Source organism: Triticum aestivum, chromosome 3D, assembly GCF_018294505.1.
Source record: "Triticum aestivum cultivar Chinese Spring chromosome 3D, IWGSC CS RefSeq v2.1, whole genome shotgun sequence".
NCBI lineage: Eukaryota > Viridiplantae > Streptophyta > Magnoliopsida > Poales > Poaceae > Triticum > Triticum aestivum.
The window spans coordinates 434,479,068-434,492,985 of NC_057802.1; the positions used below are offsets into that span (position 1 = coordinate 434,479,068).

General features: G+C 49.6%; 2 protein-coding genes across 2 annotated transcripts; both read right to left on the minus strand.

Moving 5' to 3' along the window:
- Positions 1–951: 951 nt before the first annotated feature.
- On the minus strand, positions 952–1,630 carry LOC123074867 (uncharacterized). The gene has a single exon (XM_044497601.1). It carries the CDS (start codon positions 1,489–1,491, stop codon positions 1,171–1,173), a length of 321 nt encoding a protein of 106 aa, XP_044353536.1. The 5' UTR covers positions 1,492–1,630; the 3' UTR covers positions 952–1,170.
- An 11,250-nt stretch (positions 1,631–12,880) lies between these two features.
- On the minus strand, positions 12,881–13,682 carry LOC123074869 (uncharacterized). Its single transcript, XM_044497602.1, has one exon. The coding sequence runs from the start codon at positions 13,515–13,517 to the stop codon at positions 13,191–13,193; it is 327 nt and encodes a 108-aa protein (XP_044353537.1). The 5' UTR covers positions 13,518–13,682; the 3' UTR covers positions 12,881–13,190.
- Positions 13,683–13,918: the final 236 nt, after the last annotated feature.

Sequence of the window (13,918 nt, forward strand, 5' to 3'; positions counted from 1 at the left end):
GGCGTTCTTTCGGTTGCTCCTTGTGGATAGACTTAATAGCACAGAGATGCTTCAGAGAAAAACAACCTTTTAGCTTCCCTCCTATGATTGTGTCATGTGTAATCAGCAAGTTACAGAGAGTTACAGAGAGCAGTACTCATCTATGCCCCAATGTGCAAATGACTGATGATCTCCAGGAGAATGTGTAGCGATTGAGGCATTATCGATGCCCTAATGGTGCTAATTACAGTATTTTGGTAACCTGGAGCTTCTGCATTTGCAGAAATGATTTCATCTTCAAGCATAAGATCCCCAGTCTCTACAGATGTTAGTTTTCTTTTTCATGGATGAGCGTAAGCTCATCTTACATTTTTTTAGAGAAAAATGCTCATCTTACATAGAGCTAACAGAGTACCCTATTCAGCTTTCGCTGTATGGATGGATAGATTTCAGTACTACCTTTCTTCTTAGATGTTGCTGCTCTTTTGTAAATACTTGTATGTAAGACTCTATAATTCTTTAATTTGTTTGAATAGTAGGCAAATCACCTACTGTTTTCCGTCAAAAATAAACGTGTTCGTCTAACATAAGGACAAATATTTGTCCTTGGAATAGTAAATCATCGATAGGCATAGCCCATAGACTGGACCAATTCAGTGTGGAATATACAGTCGTCGATGCTAGTAATGTAATCGCAGCTGTCCATCAGTTTGACTGCGCTTAGAGGGACGAAAATAGTGGGTGAGCATATAGCGCCTGCATTTACCGGCCCTAGCCAGGTAATGAATCTGTGAACGCGCGTCACCTTTACGCCTAATCTGTTCTTAATCACTATAACAGCCAATCGGAAGAGTGAAGTTTTCTGAAAAAAAAAATGTCATGGCGATGCATTCTGTTCTGCTTTCAGTTTACATTTGAAGATAGCATTTCATATATGTCTCCTCTATCCCAAATACTCGAGAGGTCCTGGGATTAATCACAGACTAAAAACACATAGGTAGAAATATATAAGAGATTTCCAGAAGAGGAACTCCCAAAAAAATCATCTCTACTACCGGCATTTCTGTAGTCTGTACATCTCCTAATAGAATCTCGATCCAAAAACCAATGCCTCCACTCCTACATACACCAACTATATACCATACGCACATCAGAATCAAGAGATCGGTGGAGCAGTCCTACAGATCGAAGTCAAGGCTCCTCGGCTTCGGTGATGCTCTGCAGCGACGGCCGCCAGTGCCCCCTCGTCTCGTGGTCGTCGTGGTAGCACACCGTGCCGGAGTTGATCAGATCCGTCAGCACCTTTTCCGTCGCCCTCTTCCCCTTGCCGTCCCGGGCGGCCTGCTGCAGCAGCTCCTGGACCTGCCTCTTGGTCACCCTGATCTTCACCTCCACCCGCCCCGTCTTCTCGTTCTCGGCGGCCGCCTTCGTCCCCTCCACCACGTCCACCTCCCACTCGTCGTCGTCGACCCACGACTCGGAGGCGCGCTGAAGCTTGAAGCAGTTCCCCATGGATGATCGACCTCCCGATCGGTGCGAATCGTATATATATGATCGTATGTCAAGCCTGGATGCTAGCTCTGGATCTTCTTGAGCTAGGTCCGGCTTGAGCTTCGTGGTAAGAGAGAGGGAGAGAGGGAAGATCGTTTGGCCTGCGCGATACAGCTTATATATATACATAGAGGCTGGAGCTTGAAGGGGACGTGCCAAGTTGGACCATGGAGGGCGGATGGAAGTTGGACGTGGAGGCCGGGAGACCACGTCTCGGCGTCTCGCGCAGGCGGCTTTCTCCCCAACCGGGCGCCCATCTTGCCACGTGGACGGCCGCGGCGATCCGTGGAGTAGTGCGGCCGGTGGGATGGAGGCGAGCAGGGCGCTGGACGGCCGGGATCGGTGGTGGGGACGGCGCGGCGGTGGACGTACGTGGTGGGAAACTGGCGCCCGGGAGCGAATCTTCAAACGTTCCCCTCCTTCCTTCCGCGCGAGGCGTGCGGAAGGCTCCGCGCGCGTGTGTGAACGCGGCTTTTCCACGGGATCTTCCGGTGCTCAAGGCTTTTGTGGAGCCAACGACCGGGATGGGAGTTGATGGTACGTGTCACCCACTGTCCATGCAGAATTTGGAAAAAGCTCGGGCTGCCTTCTCTGCCCTGCCGGTGATCTCTGCCGATTTTTCGTAAGCATGTTCGGTGTTGGGTTGTCGTGAAGAACATCTCAAGAACTCGAGCAAGCCGCAAGATTTTTAGAATTTGTTCTAGGAGAGATATGTAGATCGATCGGTAGAAACCGGTCATCTCCAGTTGAGAAACACCCAACCAGAGGGACAACACAATTACGAATCATGAACTAATAGGCCATTGTCAGGGGCGAAGCCAGGATAACAGTGCAACAAACTCTACAGTCAATGAAGGCTTTCGGCGCCATGACCCGGGCCCGGGCTCCCCAAGCCTGGGGTGTAGCCACTGCCCATTGTATGGTTGTGTTCATTGCTCGATGCAGAGGCCTAAGATTATCCTCCTTTTTAAAAAAAATAGGTCATTGTGCCCTGAATAAGGCTCGGCCAAATAACCAAAGACAAAACATGAAAAAAAATGTGACTGATCAAAACGGGATAAAAATAGGACCGACAGATGTGGGTACCTAACTTGACAATGCAAGAACTGGTCCAACTCCAAACCAACCAAGATCTTCCAGAGCTAATCACGCTATAGCAGCTAGAATTCCACGAAGATATTGCCAAGGACTAGACGCGGACGATGCTTGCATGCATGCGCACGCAGCGTGCCCTTAATTTGTTGCCTTGCTTGTTGGCGTACGTGTACAGGCTTACAAAACAGTCGCTAGAGATTAGGTTCTATATACAGGAGGATATATTTCTTTATCTAGATTTTGCATACGTATTTCACGTTCGCCGTGATCCCCTGCATGCATGGGACATGAGCGCTCTTTGTATATGCAAAACGTGATTTTCAGCATATGCAAGCGCGCCCATTTCATTATGCCCAATGCTATACTCACTTCACAACTCTTATGTCACACCTACTTGTTGAAGTTTTAGTGCCTATACATTTTTGTTTAGAGGATTCATAACTAATTTTCTGAGGATTCTGAATAATATTTTTGAGAAATCACACCTTATCAAGGGCACACAAGAGGATCACTGCCCTGGCTAGCAGCTGTATGACTATGAAGCACAAAGGCAGAGAAGTTGCAAATGCAGAAATGGCCAAGACTCAAATGGGGACACATGATCATTATGTCATTTCAGCGTCACCTGGCTATTATCTTCTCTCAGTGTTTGTTTTCCATGAAACCATAATTCGTAGCACCACCAGTTTCTTCTGCCCTAATAATGGCCGTATCTGTCAACCGCTACCAGAACTGAAAATTCAGTGCTCCAAACTATGTACGCCACTAGTTGCTCGTACATATACGGAAGAGTCCTTTGCTGGAGCCTGGAAAATGGGACCTCCAGATAGCAACTTGCGCGGTCAACACGATGGCAACACTATGCCCACCACTTCGATGCCACTAATCGATCGATTGGTACATCCAGCAACCTTGATATAGACCCCGGCTTATCATGTGTTTGTGGGCACCTAGTACTGTGCACCATAGCAGCCTCCATTTTGTCTTATAAAGAGTTTATGGGACATTTTGACTTGCAAATGCTTGCACGGTCAGCTGGACAATGTGTGGGTCAGTTTGTAGTGAATGTGCCCCTCACATTTTACAATCAGTCTCAAATGAGCTATCTCCCTTGAGTTGTTCCGAACGTCTAGATTTTTGTGGAATACTCTTTCACCTTTGATCTTGCCTTAGATATTGGTTTTGTAAAGATGGTTACCTTACTGATCGAAGGGCCAGTGGCCGTACTTTTATTAGATAGGAGAAGAGAGTACACAGTGGTCAGCGATCTAGGCGCACTAGAGCTGGAGAACCAAGGAAACAAAAGAAGAACAGACCAAACATGATCTGAAAAGACATACAACAAAGTGCAAAGAGGCCTAGACGTCCGGTCGACTCAAGATTAATCACCCAGCTCCATAACGCATCCCGCTAATTGCTAGACGGCAATGTCTTCTCAAATGAGATCAAGCACCCTTTCTGCACTGCTAGCCGTCTGGTTGAAGATCCTGGAGTTTCTTTCCTTCCATAGCCGCCAATGAATCAGGATGGTGATGGTGTCAAATTTGCGACGCATCCTCGTGGGCACTCCTGCTCTGGCCTGTAGCCACCAATCCTCGATGGAGCAGAAGCTGTCGTCCGGCGAAAGAAAGTCTATTCCCAGACGAGCCTTGAAAAGCCTCCAGACGTGCTGCGAGAAGCGGCAATGAACGAATAGGTGGACGCAGCTCTCCGGCTCAGATAGACACAAGGGGCATGAAGCAGAGGCCGGCCGTCCTCGTCGAAGCAGATTATCCGCTGTCAGGCATTTGCCATGCACCGCAAGCCACATGAAAAACTTGCACCGTGGGAGGGGGGGCTTAGACTTCTAGATTGGCTTGTTGCAAGCGAAGCGCTCGTTAGCCATGAAGAACAAACTGTAGGCACTACTGACAGAGAATTGCCGGTCCTTCGAGAGCCTCCAAAGAGCCCGATCAGTGACCCCAGGAGTCAGGTTCGTGGCATGAGTGATATCCCAGATGGTGAGGTACTGTGCGAGCGCCCGCACAGAGATGCCGCCCGCGATCTCTGACCCAAGACTGCCCTTGCAAGGCTTCGCTAACCGACATGCCAGAGTCTCTGACGTAGGAGAACAGAGCTGGCTTCAGAGGCCGCAATCGATCTCCCATTTGGCAGCCAATTGTCCGTCCAAAACCGTGTGGTCTGTCCATTGCCAAGTGATATTGTAGTGGCAGCGCTGAACATTGCCAAGACCTCTTTCTCCTGGCTATCTGGCAGCAATTGCCATGGTCTTGAAATTTCATCCCACCTCATCCATGGCCATCTACATCTTAAAGCCCATCCGGACCATCATAGATTGAGAACACCAAGACCGCCGCAATCTTTCGGAGAACAAAGCTGTTTCCAGGGGACAAGGCAATGCCCTCCACTCACTTCTTCCTCTCCCTTCCAAATGAAGCCACGACATTTCTTGTTGATGATCTTGATTTCCCATACAGGCAAGGGTAATACTGACATAAGATGTATGGGCAATGCCATAAGCACCGAATTGACCAGAGTGAGTCACCCCGCAGCCAGCAAGAGCTTTGGTTTCCAACCCTTCATCTTGTTGGAGTATCTGTCCACCAGAGGCATAATATCCTGGCGTTTCAATCTGAAAACCGAGAGTGGCAGACCCAAGTACTTGATAGGAAAACCCTGCTTTCGACAGCCAAAGTGCCGCGCCACCGAGGATGCAAGTTCTTCATCGCAGCGAATGCACATGATCGAGCTCTTCTGCATGTTGATGCGAAGGCCAGATACCTGACCAAACAGCTGCAAAGTGGCTGCAACCACTTGGAGATCATTGAACTGAGGCTTGAAGAAGAGGATCGCATCATTAGCAAAAATGGAAGCCCTCGGGGTCACATTACCAAGGCCAAGGTCTGGCAGCACCTGCCTATGCACTGCCCACTGCAGCATCCCATGTATGGTGTCCATGGCGAGAATGAAGAGCACCGGGGATATCTGGTCCCCCTGCCTTACGCCCTGGCCAAGAGAGAAAGGCTGAGAGAGCTCCCCGTTGACGTGGACGGAGGTGGAAGCCGTGCTCAGCAAGCCACAAATCTAGGAGCATCACCGATAACTGAAACCTCTGGCCCGAAGCACCTCAATCAGGAAATTCCATGAGAGTGTATCGAAAGCCTTCGAAACATCGATCTTCATCATGCCAGCTTGCTTCTTTTTCTGATGGAGTGTCCTTGCCGCATTGCGAACAAACTTGAAGTTTTCATGTATGCTCCTCTTCTAGACGAAAGCGCTCTGGGCCTGGGATATGAGAGAGGGCAGAAGCGCGGCCAACCTGGTGGCCAAAGCTTTGGCAAAAAAATTGGCCGCCCCATGGATCAGATTGATCGGCCTGAAATCACTTATCTGCAAGGGGTCCTCCTTCTTGGGGAGAAGGGTTAGGATGGAGGTGTTGAGAGCACCAAACGAGTAAAAACGCCCTTCAAAAAGCATGTTCATAACAGCCATGAAATCCTTGGCAATTATCTCCCAACATGTCCTGAAGAAAAGACCCGAAAAGCCGTCTGGCCCAGGTGCACGGTCCGTCGGCATGTCCCAGATAACATGTTTTATTTCCTCCTCAGTAAACGGCACCTCCAGCCCATGGGCCTTTTCCGGCGACAAACGACTTAAGCCCAGGGCCTCAAGATGGAGGGCACAGCTAGGCGATTCCGTAGATCCCATTAGATTAGAAAAAACAAATCCCGCGCCAAGTTCAGTTTGTCCTCCATATCAGTCGATGTTTAGATGGTTACCTTACTGCCAGTAGGATCGGCTGGAAAATTGCTATTAAGTTCATGAAAATACAGGTCTTGTTTGGATTGAAGGAATTTTATAGAAATTTTGTAGGATTACAATCCATAGGAATGGGTTCACCAAATTTCTATCAAATCCATTCCTATACCCTCCATTCCATAGGAATCTAAACATGAGCTCAAACCTCATTTTATTTTTCCTTTGAGAGGTCCAATGCACTTGCTCTCTCTCTCTCTCTCTCTCTCTCTCTCTCTCTCTCTCTCTCTTTCTACCCCCTCAATCCTCTAAATTTCATGTGATCATTTCCCATGCACCATCCGACACATCTTATAAATTCCTGTGTTTTGAAATCATGTAGGAATCCATAGGATATGGCATCTTAATCCTATGTTTTTTCTATTCCTACGTTTTCTAAATTCCTTCAATCCAAAGAAGCCCCAAACACACTCCACACAGAAGTTGTCTAGCAAAAACTTACAACAATGTTTCAATCTCATAGCACATTGTAGTTTTTCAAAATACACCTTTCGACTCATTCCCAAAAGAAATTCCCATTCCAAAATCAATTTAAAAAAATCTTAGGCCTCGAGAGCTTCCTAGGCAACTTCTCATGCCATTGGTATCCTTCCACCCCCCCCCCCTCATCATCAGAGGAGGAGGTGTCGAATGGCGAAAGAAAATGGCAAAACATCTCAATTGGTTATTTCAGTCATGACTCATCTCCACAACATCTTATTCTTAGTTGCGCTCGTCGACGAACCACCTCTTCGCGTTGCTACTCTCGTATATGCTCCTTAATGTGCGTTTGCCGATGGCCCAAGAGTGACGATGACATGAGTGTAACAAATAATTTGCTCTAACACTTAAGCAGCTCGCATGCCGTGACGCCTCTCTGCTAATGATGGCACTGGCTCCTGCCTTGGTGTTAGCATCCGCTTTGTTCTACCACGCCCTTTGTGACTTGTTAAGACAACTCATTGCATCCATGTATGAACACCTGATGGGGATGGCTTGGCCGTAGCTTCTTCCTTACCACACGTTGTGGGCCAAAATCTCGCAAGCTAGTTGGGTACATCGATGAGCCTCATCCGGGTGGATATGGTGTTTTGCATGAAAGCTCTGCTCAACTTACGTCGATATTGGAAAGGCCTATGCTTACAACCATTGTTATACTCTTTGGAGGCACCGCTATGCTACCCATAACTGTGCTTTAGCCTTGGAATCGTCCTAATATGTGAAATTTTGACAAGAGCAAAGTGGTGGTTTTAGGATACTGTGACGTCCGGATAATTAAGCTACAGTGAAACTCTGCTAATGATGCCACGTCACCTTTGTTACTGTTGCTAATCTCTTGTTAGTTCAAAACTGGTTAAAAAATCAAATTCAAAATATTGCAAACAACAAAAGTTTTCAAACATTGAAACAAAAATGTTCGGTGGGTGCCAAATATTGCACTGATAATTATTGTGGAGAAAACTCATTTTTAGAAAATTCCTAAATACTTTAAAATGATTTAAAATAGAAAAGAAAATAAATAAAAAGAATAAGTGAAAATAAAACAAAAGAAAAGAAAAACAAAGAAAAGCCCCCCACTGGGCCACGACCCAGCCAGCAGCCCAACCGGGCCACCAGGCCAGCCCACCCACTCTCTTAACCCCCTGACCCCGAAACCCTAAACCGTCGCCCCCACTTTCCCCCACTCGCTCTCTCCCTCTCCCCCCACCACTCTCGATCCCATCTGGATCGGGGTGGGGAACAACCGCCCGACGCCGTCGCCGGAGGCCACCCCGCCGGACCGCTCCGCCGTCGCCGGAGCCCCTCCTCGCCGGACTGCCTCCTCCACGTCGCCGTCGTCTCCGACTTCCTCCCCGCGCCGCACTGCCCCGAACCCTGCTACCCGCGGTGAGGCCCCGACCTCTTAATCCCCTGAACCTGCTGTTGCTACGCTGCGAGCCGCCCCTGCTCCCCTGCGCCCGTGTGCCGCTGCTGCTCCGGTCGTCCCACGCGCGCAACCGCACCGTCCTCGCGCCGTCCGCACCTCCCCTGCTCGCCACGCTCGGTGCGTCTCGCGCGCACACGCACACGCGTGCTCGAGCCCCGCCTCGCTGCGCCTCGCCCTTGTCCCTTCCATGCGCGGCCGCCGTCGCCTCGGCCCCTGCTCACCGGCCCGCAAGCTCGCCGTCTCGCCCTCCCCAGCTACAACTGCGCACCGCGACCGCGCCCTTCCGGCGGCTGCAGCTGCTTCTGCTGCTGACCTGTCGAACTTCGCCCCCCATGGCCGCGCCGCCGTCCAGCCACCGTGATGCGCCCCTGCCCTTCTCGACCGCCGGCCCCGCCTGCTGCCGCCCCGCGCCACTCCCAGCCAAGGCCGCCGCGCGCCCTCCATCGTGCCTCCTCTGCTCGTCGCTCTCACCGGCGCCGCCGCTCAGCTCCACTCCCTCCCTGGCCACGGCTCCCCGAAGCCGCCCGCGCCTTCGCGCCCCCTGACCCGACTGCCTGCAGCGCCGACGCTGCCGCTACACGCCACCGCCCAGCGCCGTCACCACCGTGCCGCAGCCGCCCGCCGGTGGCCACGCCAAGCCGCGCCCGGGCACTGAGCGCCCATACCCGTCGCCCGCTCACCCGCACCCGAGCACCCGAACCCGATAGGCCCCTCTGGGCCTTTGACATGTGGGGCCGCCCCCAGAACGTTTTAAAAAAAAGAAAAAGAAAATAAAAAAGTGAATTAATAAAATTAATAACTAATTAATTAGTGAATTAATTAAGTTAATTAATCATGTTTAATTAATATAATTAACTAGTTAGTTTAATTAAACAATAATTAGTTTAGCTAAATCCTAATTAACCTAAACAGAGGATGACAGGTGGGCCCCGCATGTCAGTTTGACCAGTCAACGCCCTGTTGACTGCTGACGTCATGATGACGTCAGCATACACTATTCTGGATAATGTTGATTTAAAGTAATTAAATAAATTCTAAAAATGATAAAATCCTTTTAAAATTAATATAAAATAAACCGTAGCTCGGATGGAAAAACTTTGTACATGAAAGTTGCTCAGAACGACGAGACGAATCTGAATACGTAGCCTGTTCGTCCGCCACACATCCCTAGCATAGCGAACACTCGACTTTCCCCCTTCGGTTCATCTGTCCAAAAACGCGAAACATCGGGAATACTTTCCCGGATGTTTCCCCCCTTTGCCGGTATCACCTCCTACCGCGTAAGGGCACACCTAGCACCGTGCATTGTCATGCCATGCACCGTCATGTTTATGTTTACATTGTATTCATTGTTTCTTCCCCCTCTTCTCTCCGGTAGACTACGAGATTGACGCCGCTGCTGGTGCCCCAATCGACTACGGTGTTGATGACCCTTCCTTGCCAAAGCAACCAGGCAAGCCCCCCCCCTCGATCACCAGATATCGCCTATTCCTTCTCTCTACTGCTTGCGTTAGAGTAGTGTAGCATGTTACTGCTTTCGGTTAATCCTATTCTGCTGCATAGCCTGTCATTGTTGCTACAGTGGTTACCCTTACCTGCAATCCTAAATGCTTAGAATAGGATGCTAGTATTACATCAGCGGCCCTACACTCTTGTCCGTCTGCCATGCTATACTACTGGGCCGTGATCACTTGTCATAGCCTGTCAGTGGTCCTATTCTGCTGCGCCTCTTTCGATCTGCATCCCAGTTTGTGCTAGCCATCTTATGGCAACTTGTTTAACTTATGTCTGTACTCAGATATTGTTGCTTCCGCTGACTCGTCTATGATCGAGCACTTGTATTCGAGCCCTCGAGGCCCCTGGCTTGTATTATGATGCTTGTATGACTTATTTTATTTTTAGAGTTGTGTTGTGATATCTTCCCGTGAGTCCCTGATCTTGATCGTACACGTTTGCGTGTATGATTAGTGTACGGTTGAATCGGGGGCGTCACAGATACACCGAGACCGAGCAGCAACGAATTGCAGACAACCTGAATTACAGGTTGTCCACCTTCCCCATTGCGTACTTGCGGATGCCGCTACCTGACTCAGGGGTTTGTTGAGCGAGTTCGGCCTGCTTATGGGGAGGGTCGCATCTAGGGCGGAACCTTGGTGCTATCGTTTTACTTCGAAGGGTATAGTAAGACCATCCTTATGGATTCCAACCTCTCTAGCCTTTCCATGTATATGATGGGTTTATATATCCTACCTGAAAGGGTACATAGCTCGTTTGATAAGGATCTCTCCCATTTCTTCTGGCAGGTGATGGATGCCGCAAAAATACCATATGGTGATGTGGGCTGACATCTGCATGCCAAAGGACCTGGGAGGGATAGGCATTCTGGTGTCAACTCACATGAACATGGCCTTATGACGCGCTAGGTTTGGTGGATGTTTTGAAGGGACGTGGGTTTATGCTTCAGCTTATTCAAGCAAAGTACTTGCTGAGACAGCCACTGGTTGCATGTGCACGTAGGGAAGTATCCCAGTTTTGGAGGTTCGTCTAGCAGACCAAGCATGTGATCCACCTTGGGATGTCTGTACCCATTGGCAATGGTGACGGGACTCTATTTTGGCTTGACCCGTGGGTTGACAGTGTCCCATTATGTACAGGATTTCCAAACTTGTTTCCTCAGATCCCATGGTGTTGGTTTCCATGGCTGCCCACAATGGCTAGTGGAATGTCTTATCTTGAAGGACATTTGGGCAGGTGGAGACCCTTGAGTGCGCTAGTTTGCAGGCTGTCCTCCTGCAGGTGCTCGCGGATAATCTAGACATCATATCCTAGCGATTGGCGGAGTCTTTTCTGTCAGCTCGACATATCATGCCTTGTGCAGACAGCTGTCGATTTCCTAGACCTCTCCACTCTTGAAAGCGTCCTTACCCTTGAAGATCAAAAAGTTTGTTTGGCAATTGTTGCTAGATCCCATCCCATCTGGGGCAGAGGTGATCAAGAGACACAACCCTGGGAATACGTTGTGCCCTCTTTGTGGTGTCCAGGTGACGGGGACCCACATCCTCTTCACTTGCACGACAACTACAGTTCTTTTGAGTTTTGTCCATGAGGCTATGGGGCCTGACTGGCAGGCCCCGCACCTGGCCGGATTTCTTTAAATCTATGCCAACCAGACCAGAAAGAGGAGCTGACTCTTCTAGCTTGTGTTTGAGGCACTAGATTGGACGTCATGGACGAACCACAATAAGATGGTTATTGAGTGGGTCTTTCTTAGGAAGGCCTCTAACTAACTTAAAATTCCTTACATTTGTGTAGAATTTGCTCCGCTGTCTAAATAGCGAAATCGCGGTAGGTTGGGCCTTATGATGGATGCAATGATTGTTGCCGCTCGCCGACTTGCCTCGCCGTAGGCCTCTTGAGACTCCGACGACTTGGTGGTCTTCTTTTTCTATTTCTTTTATGTGTTCTTTGGGCGTGCTTGTGATGTTGCTCGAGCAAACTATTTTTTCTGCTGCATTTGAAATTGTTGTATGGACGTGATGATGGCTTTATTTATAAAGTGGGCGAAAGCCTATTTCAAGACATAGGGGCAACAAGGTGCTTGGACCATGTGGCCTTATGCGGCACAGTGGTCAGGAAGAACCCCAACCGTCCTCTTCGCCACCTTATGAATGTGGGCTGCTCTAGACCAGTCCATAGGGATAGTACCGTTGATAAGCCTCATGTGTCCATGGAAGAAGTTACACTTTGGCACTAAGTAATATTGCTATTGTGTGCTCCTCTGGATGATGGAACTATAATCACTTTCAGTTTTGGTTCTATGTGTCATGGGAGCTCGAGCATGTGTACATGGTCTCGGCCCCATGTGAGTGGTGCTGGTAAACCTATACACCCTATATTTAGGAACGGAGGGAGTATTTGCTTAAGGTTTGGCCCTCCTAAACCTATTTTAATAGCACTTGGCCCCCCTAATCCAAATCTGCTCTATCATTTTTGTATTTTTTATTGTTGTAACCTCCTTGATTGTGTAGCCTGATTAAATACTACACAAAAGGAAGTCAGATGTCGAGAAGTCCACTCTACCAGTATTTCTAATACATAGTAGTAGTATTTTTGTAATATTATTAGGTGAGGTGATTTCTAATAAATCGTAAAATCCTAGTATAATAGCGAATCAGGTCTTTCATGCATCTCGCGGCAGGCGAACGAACCAAGACTGCCCATTTTTAATGCACGGGCTTATGAACGTGGAGGAAAGAAAATGCATGTGTGCAATCTTCATTGGTAATGGTACCCACGACTTTACTGGGCAGATCACACCCAATGATTCATAATTACATTGCATAACCTGGATTCTTTTTTCTTTTCTTTTTTTGAGTGGAACATAACCTGGCTTCTGGGTTCAACCAACCAACATTGCTTTGCAGCCCTGCAGGGCATTCTCATCTGTTTCCAAGTTTGGCCATGGTCCCTTGTAGGTTTCTTCTTCCTCCTCTTCCTGGTAAGCTCGTCTGTACCGTGTTTCTGGACAGCAGATCAAGTGAAAAATGCTTGGTTTGTTCCGCGCACAAAGCAGCAGATCGACTGAGAATGCTTGGTTTGTTCCACACACAAAAAGCCGTATGGACAGAAGAACATTGATCTACTTTACAATTTACATCACCACTTTCCCTACTATATACATTGTTCGTTGGATCCAAACCAAAGAATAATAACACAAAAAGGCCGCATAAAAGCTGTGTGTTCTACCAAAGGTCGACACGGCGAAGAAGCAACCAAGAAGGAGACGAGAAGCCCAAACCCGGCGATCGAAAGCCATGGCCGGGACGCGTCACTGGGCGTAGCGTCACGACTCCACCGCCTCCGGGATGCTCTGCAGAGCGGGCTTCCAGTGCGCCGCCCTGCAGTGGTCGACGTGGTGGTGCACCTCCCCGGCGTTCATGATGTCCGTCAGAAGCTCCGACGCCGACCGCCGGCCCTTCCAGACGCCGTCGTCGGCCCTCTTGTCCACCAGCTCCTGCAGCTGCCGCTTGCTGATCCTGATGGTCACCTCGCTGACGTGCTCCTTCCTCTGCTCCGCTTGCCCCTCGTCCTCGTCGCCGGGCGACGGCAGCTCCCACTCGCCGTCGTCCGCCCACGAGGTGGCCTGGTGCGTGATGGCGCAGTTCCCCATGCGTGCAGAAGTAGAAGTGTAGAACTGCAGAGCCTTCTTCTTCCTCCTCCCGTGTGCTTGCTGTAGTTGTTGTGTGTCGCTAGCTACTGCCGCTGCTGCTTCCGGCGCTGCCTCTGGTTTCGGATTAGAGAGAGAGATTAGGTGGTCTTTGTGTGACCAGCTGGTCTGAGAGGTGCGGATATATAGTCGGAGGCTTGGAGCGAACGGGGGTGGCAGTACCGTCCGGGCAAAAGCCGCAGCCGACGTATCGGCCGCGCTGGACACTGACGTGGGGGGATCGAATCCTACGTGGGCGCCGTGGCGGATGGTTACGAGTGGGTGGGACGAGTGGGAACGCGGGGGGGCGCGGGATCTCGCATGGGCGCTCGCGGTGGGAACGCGGCTTTTTCCAGCGGATTCTT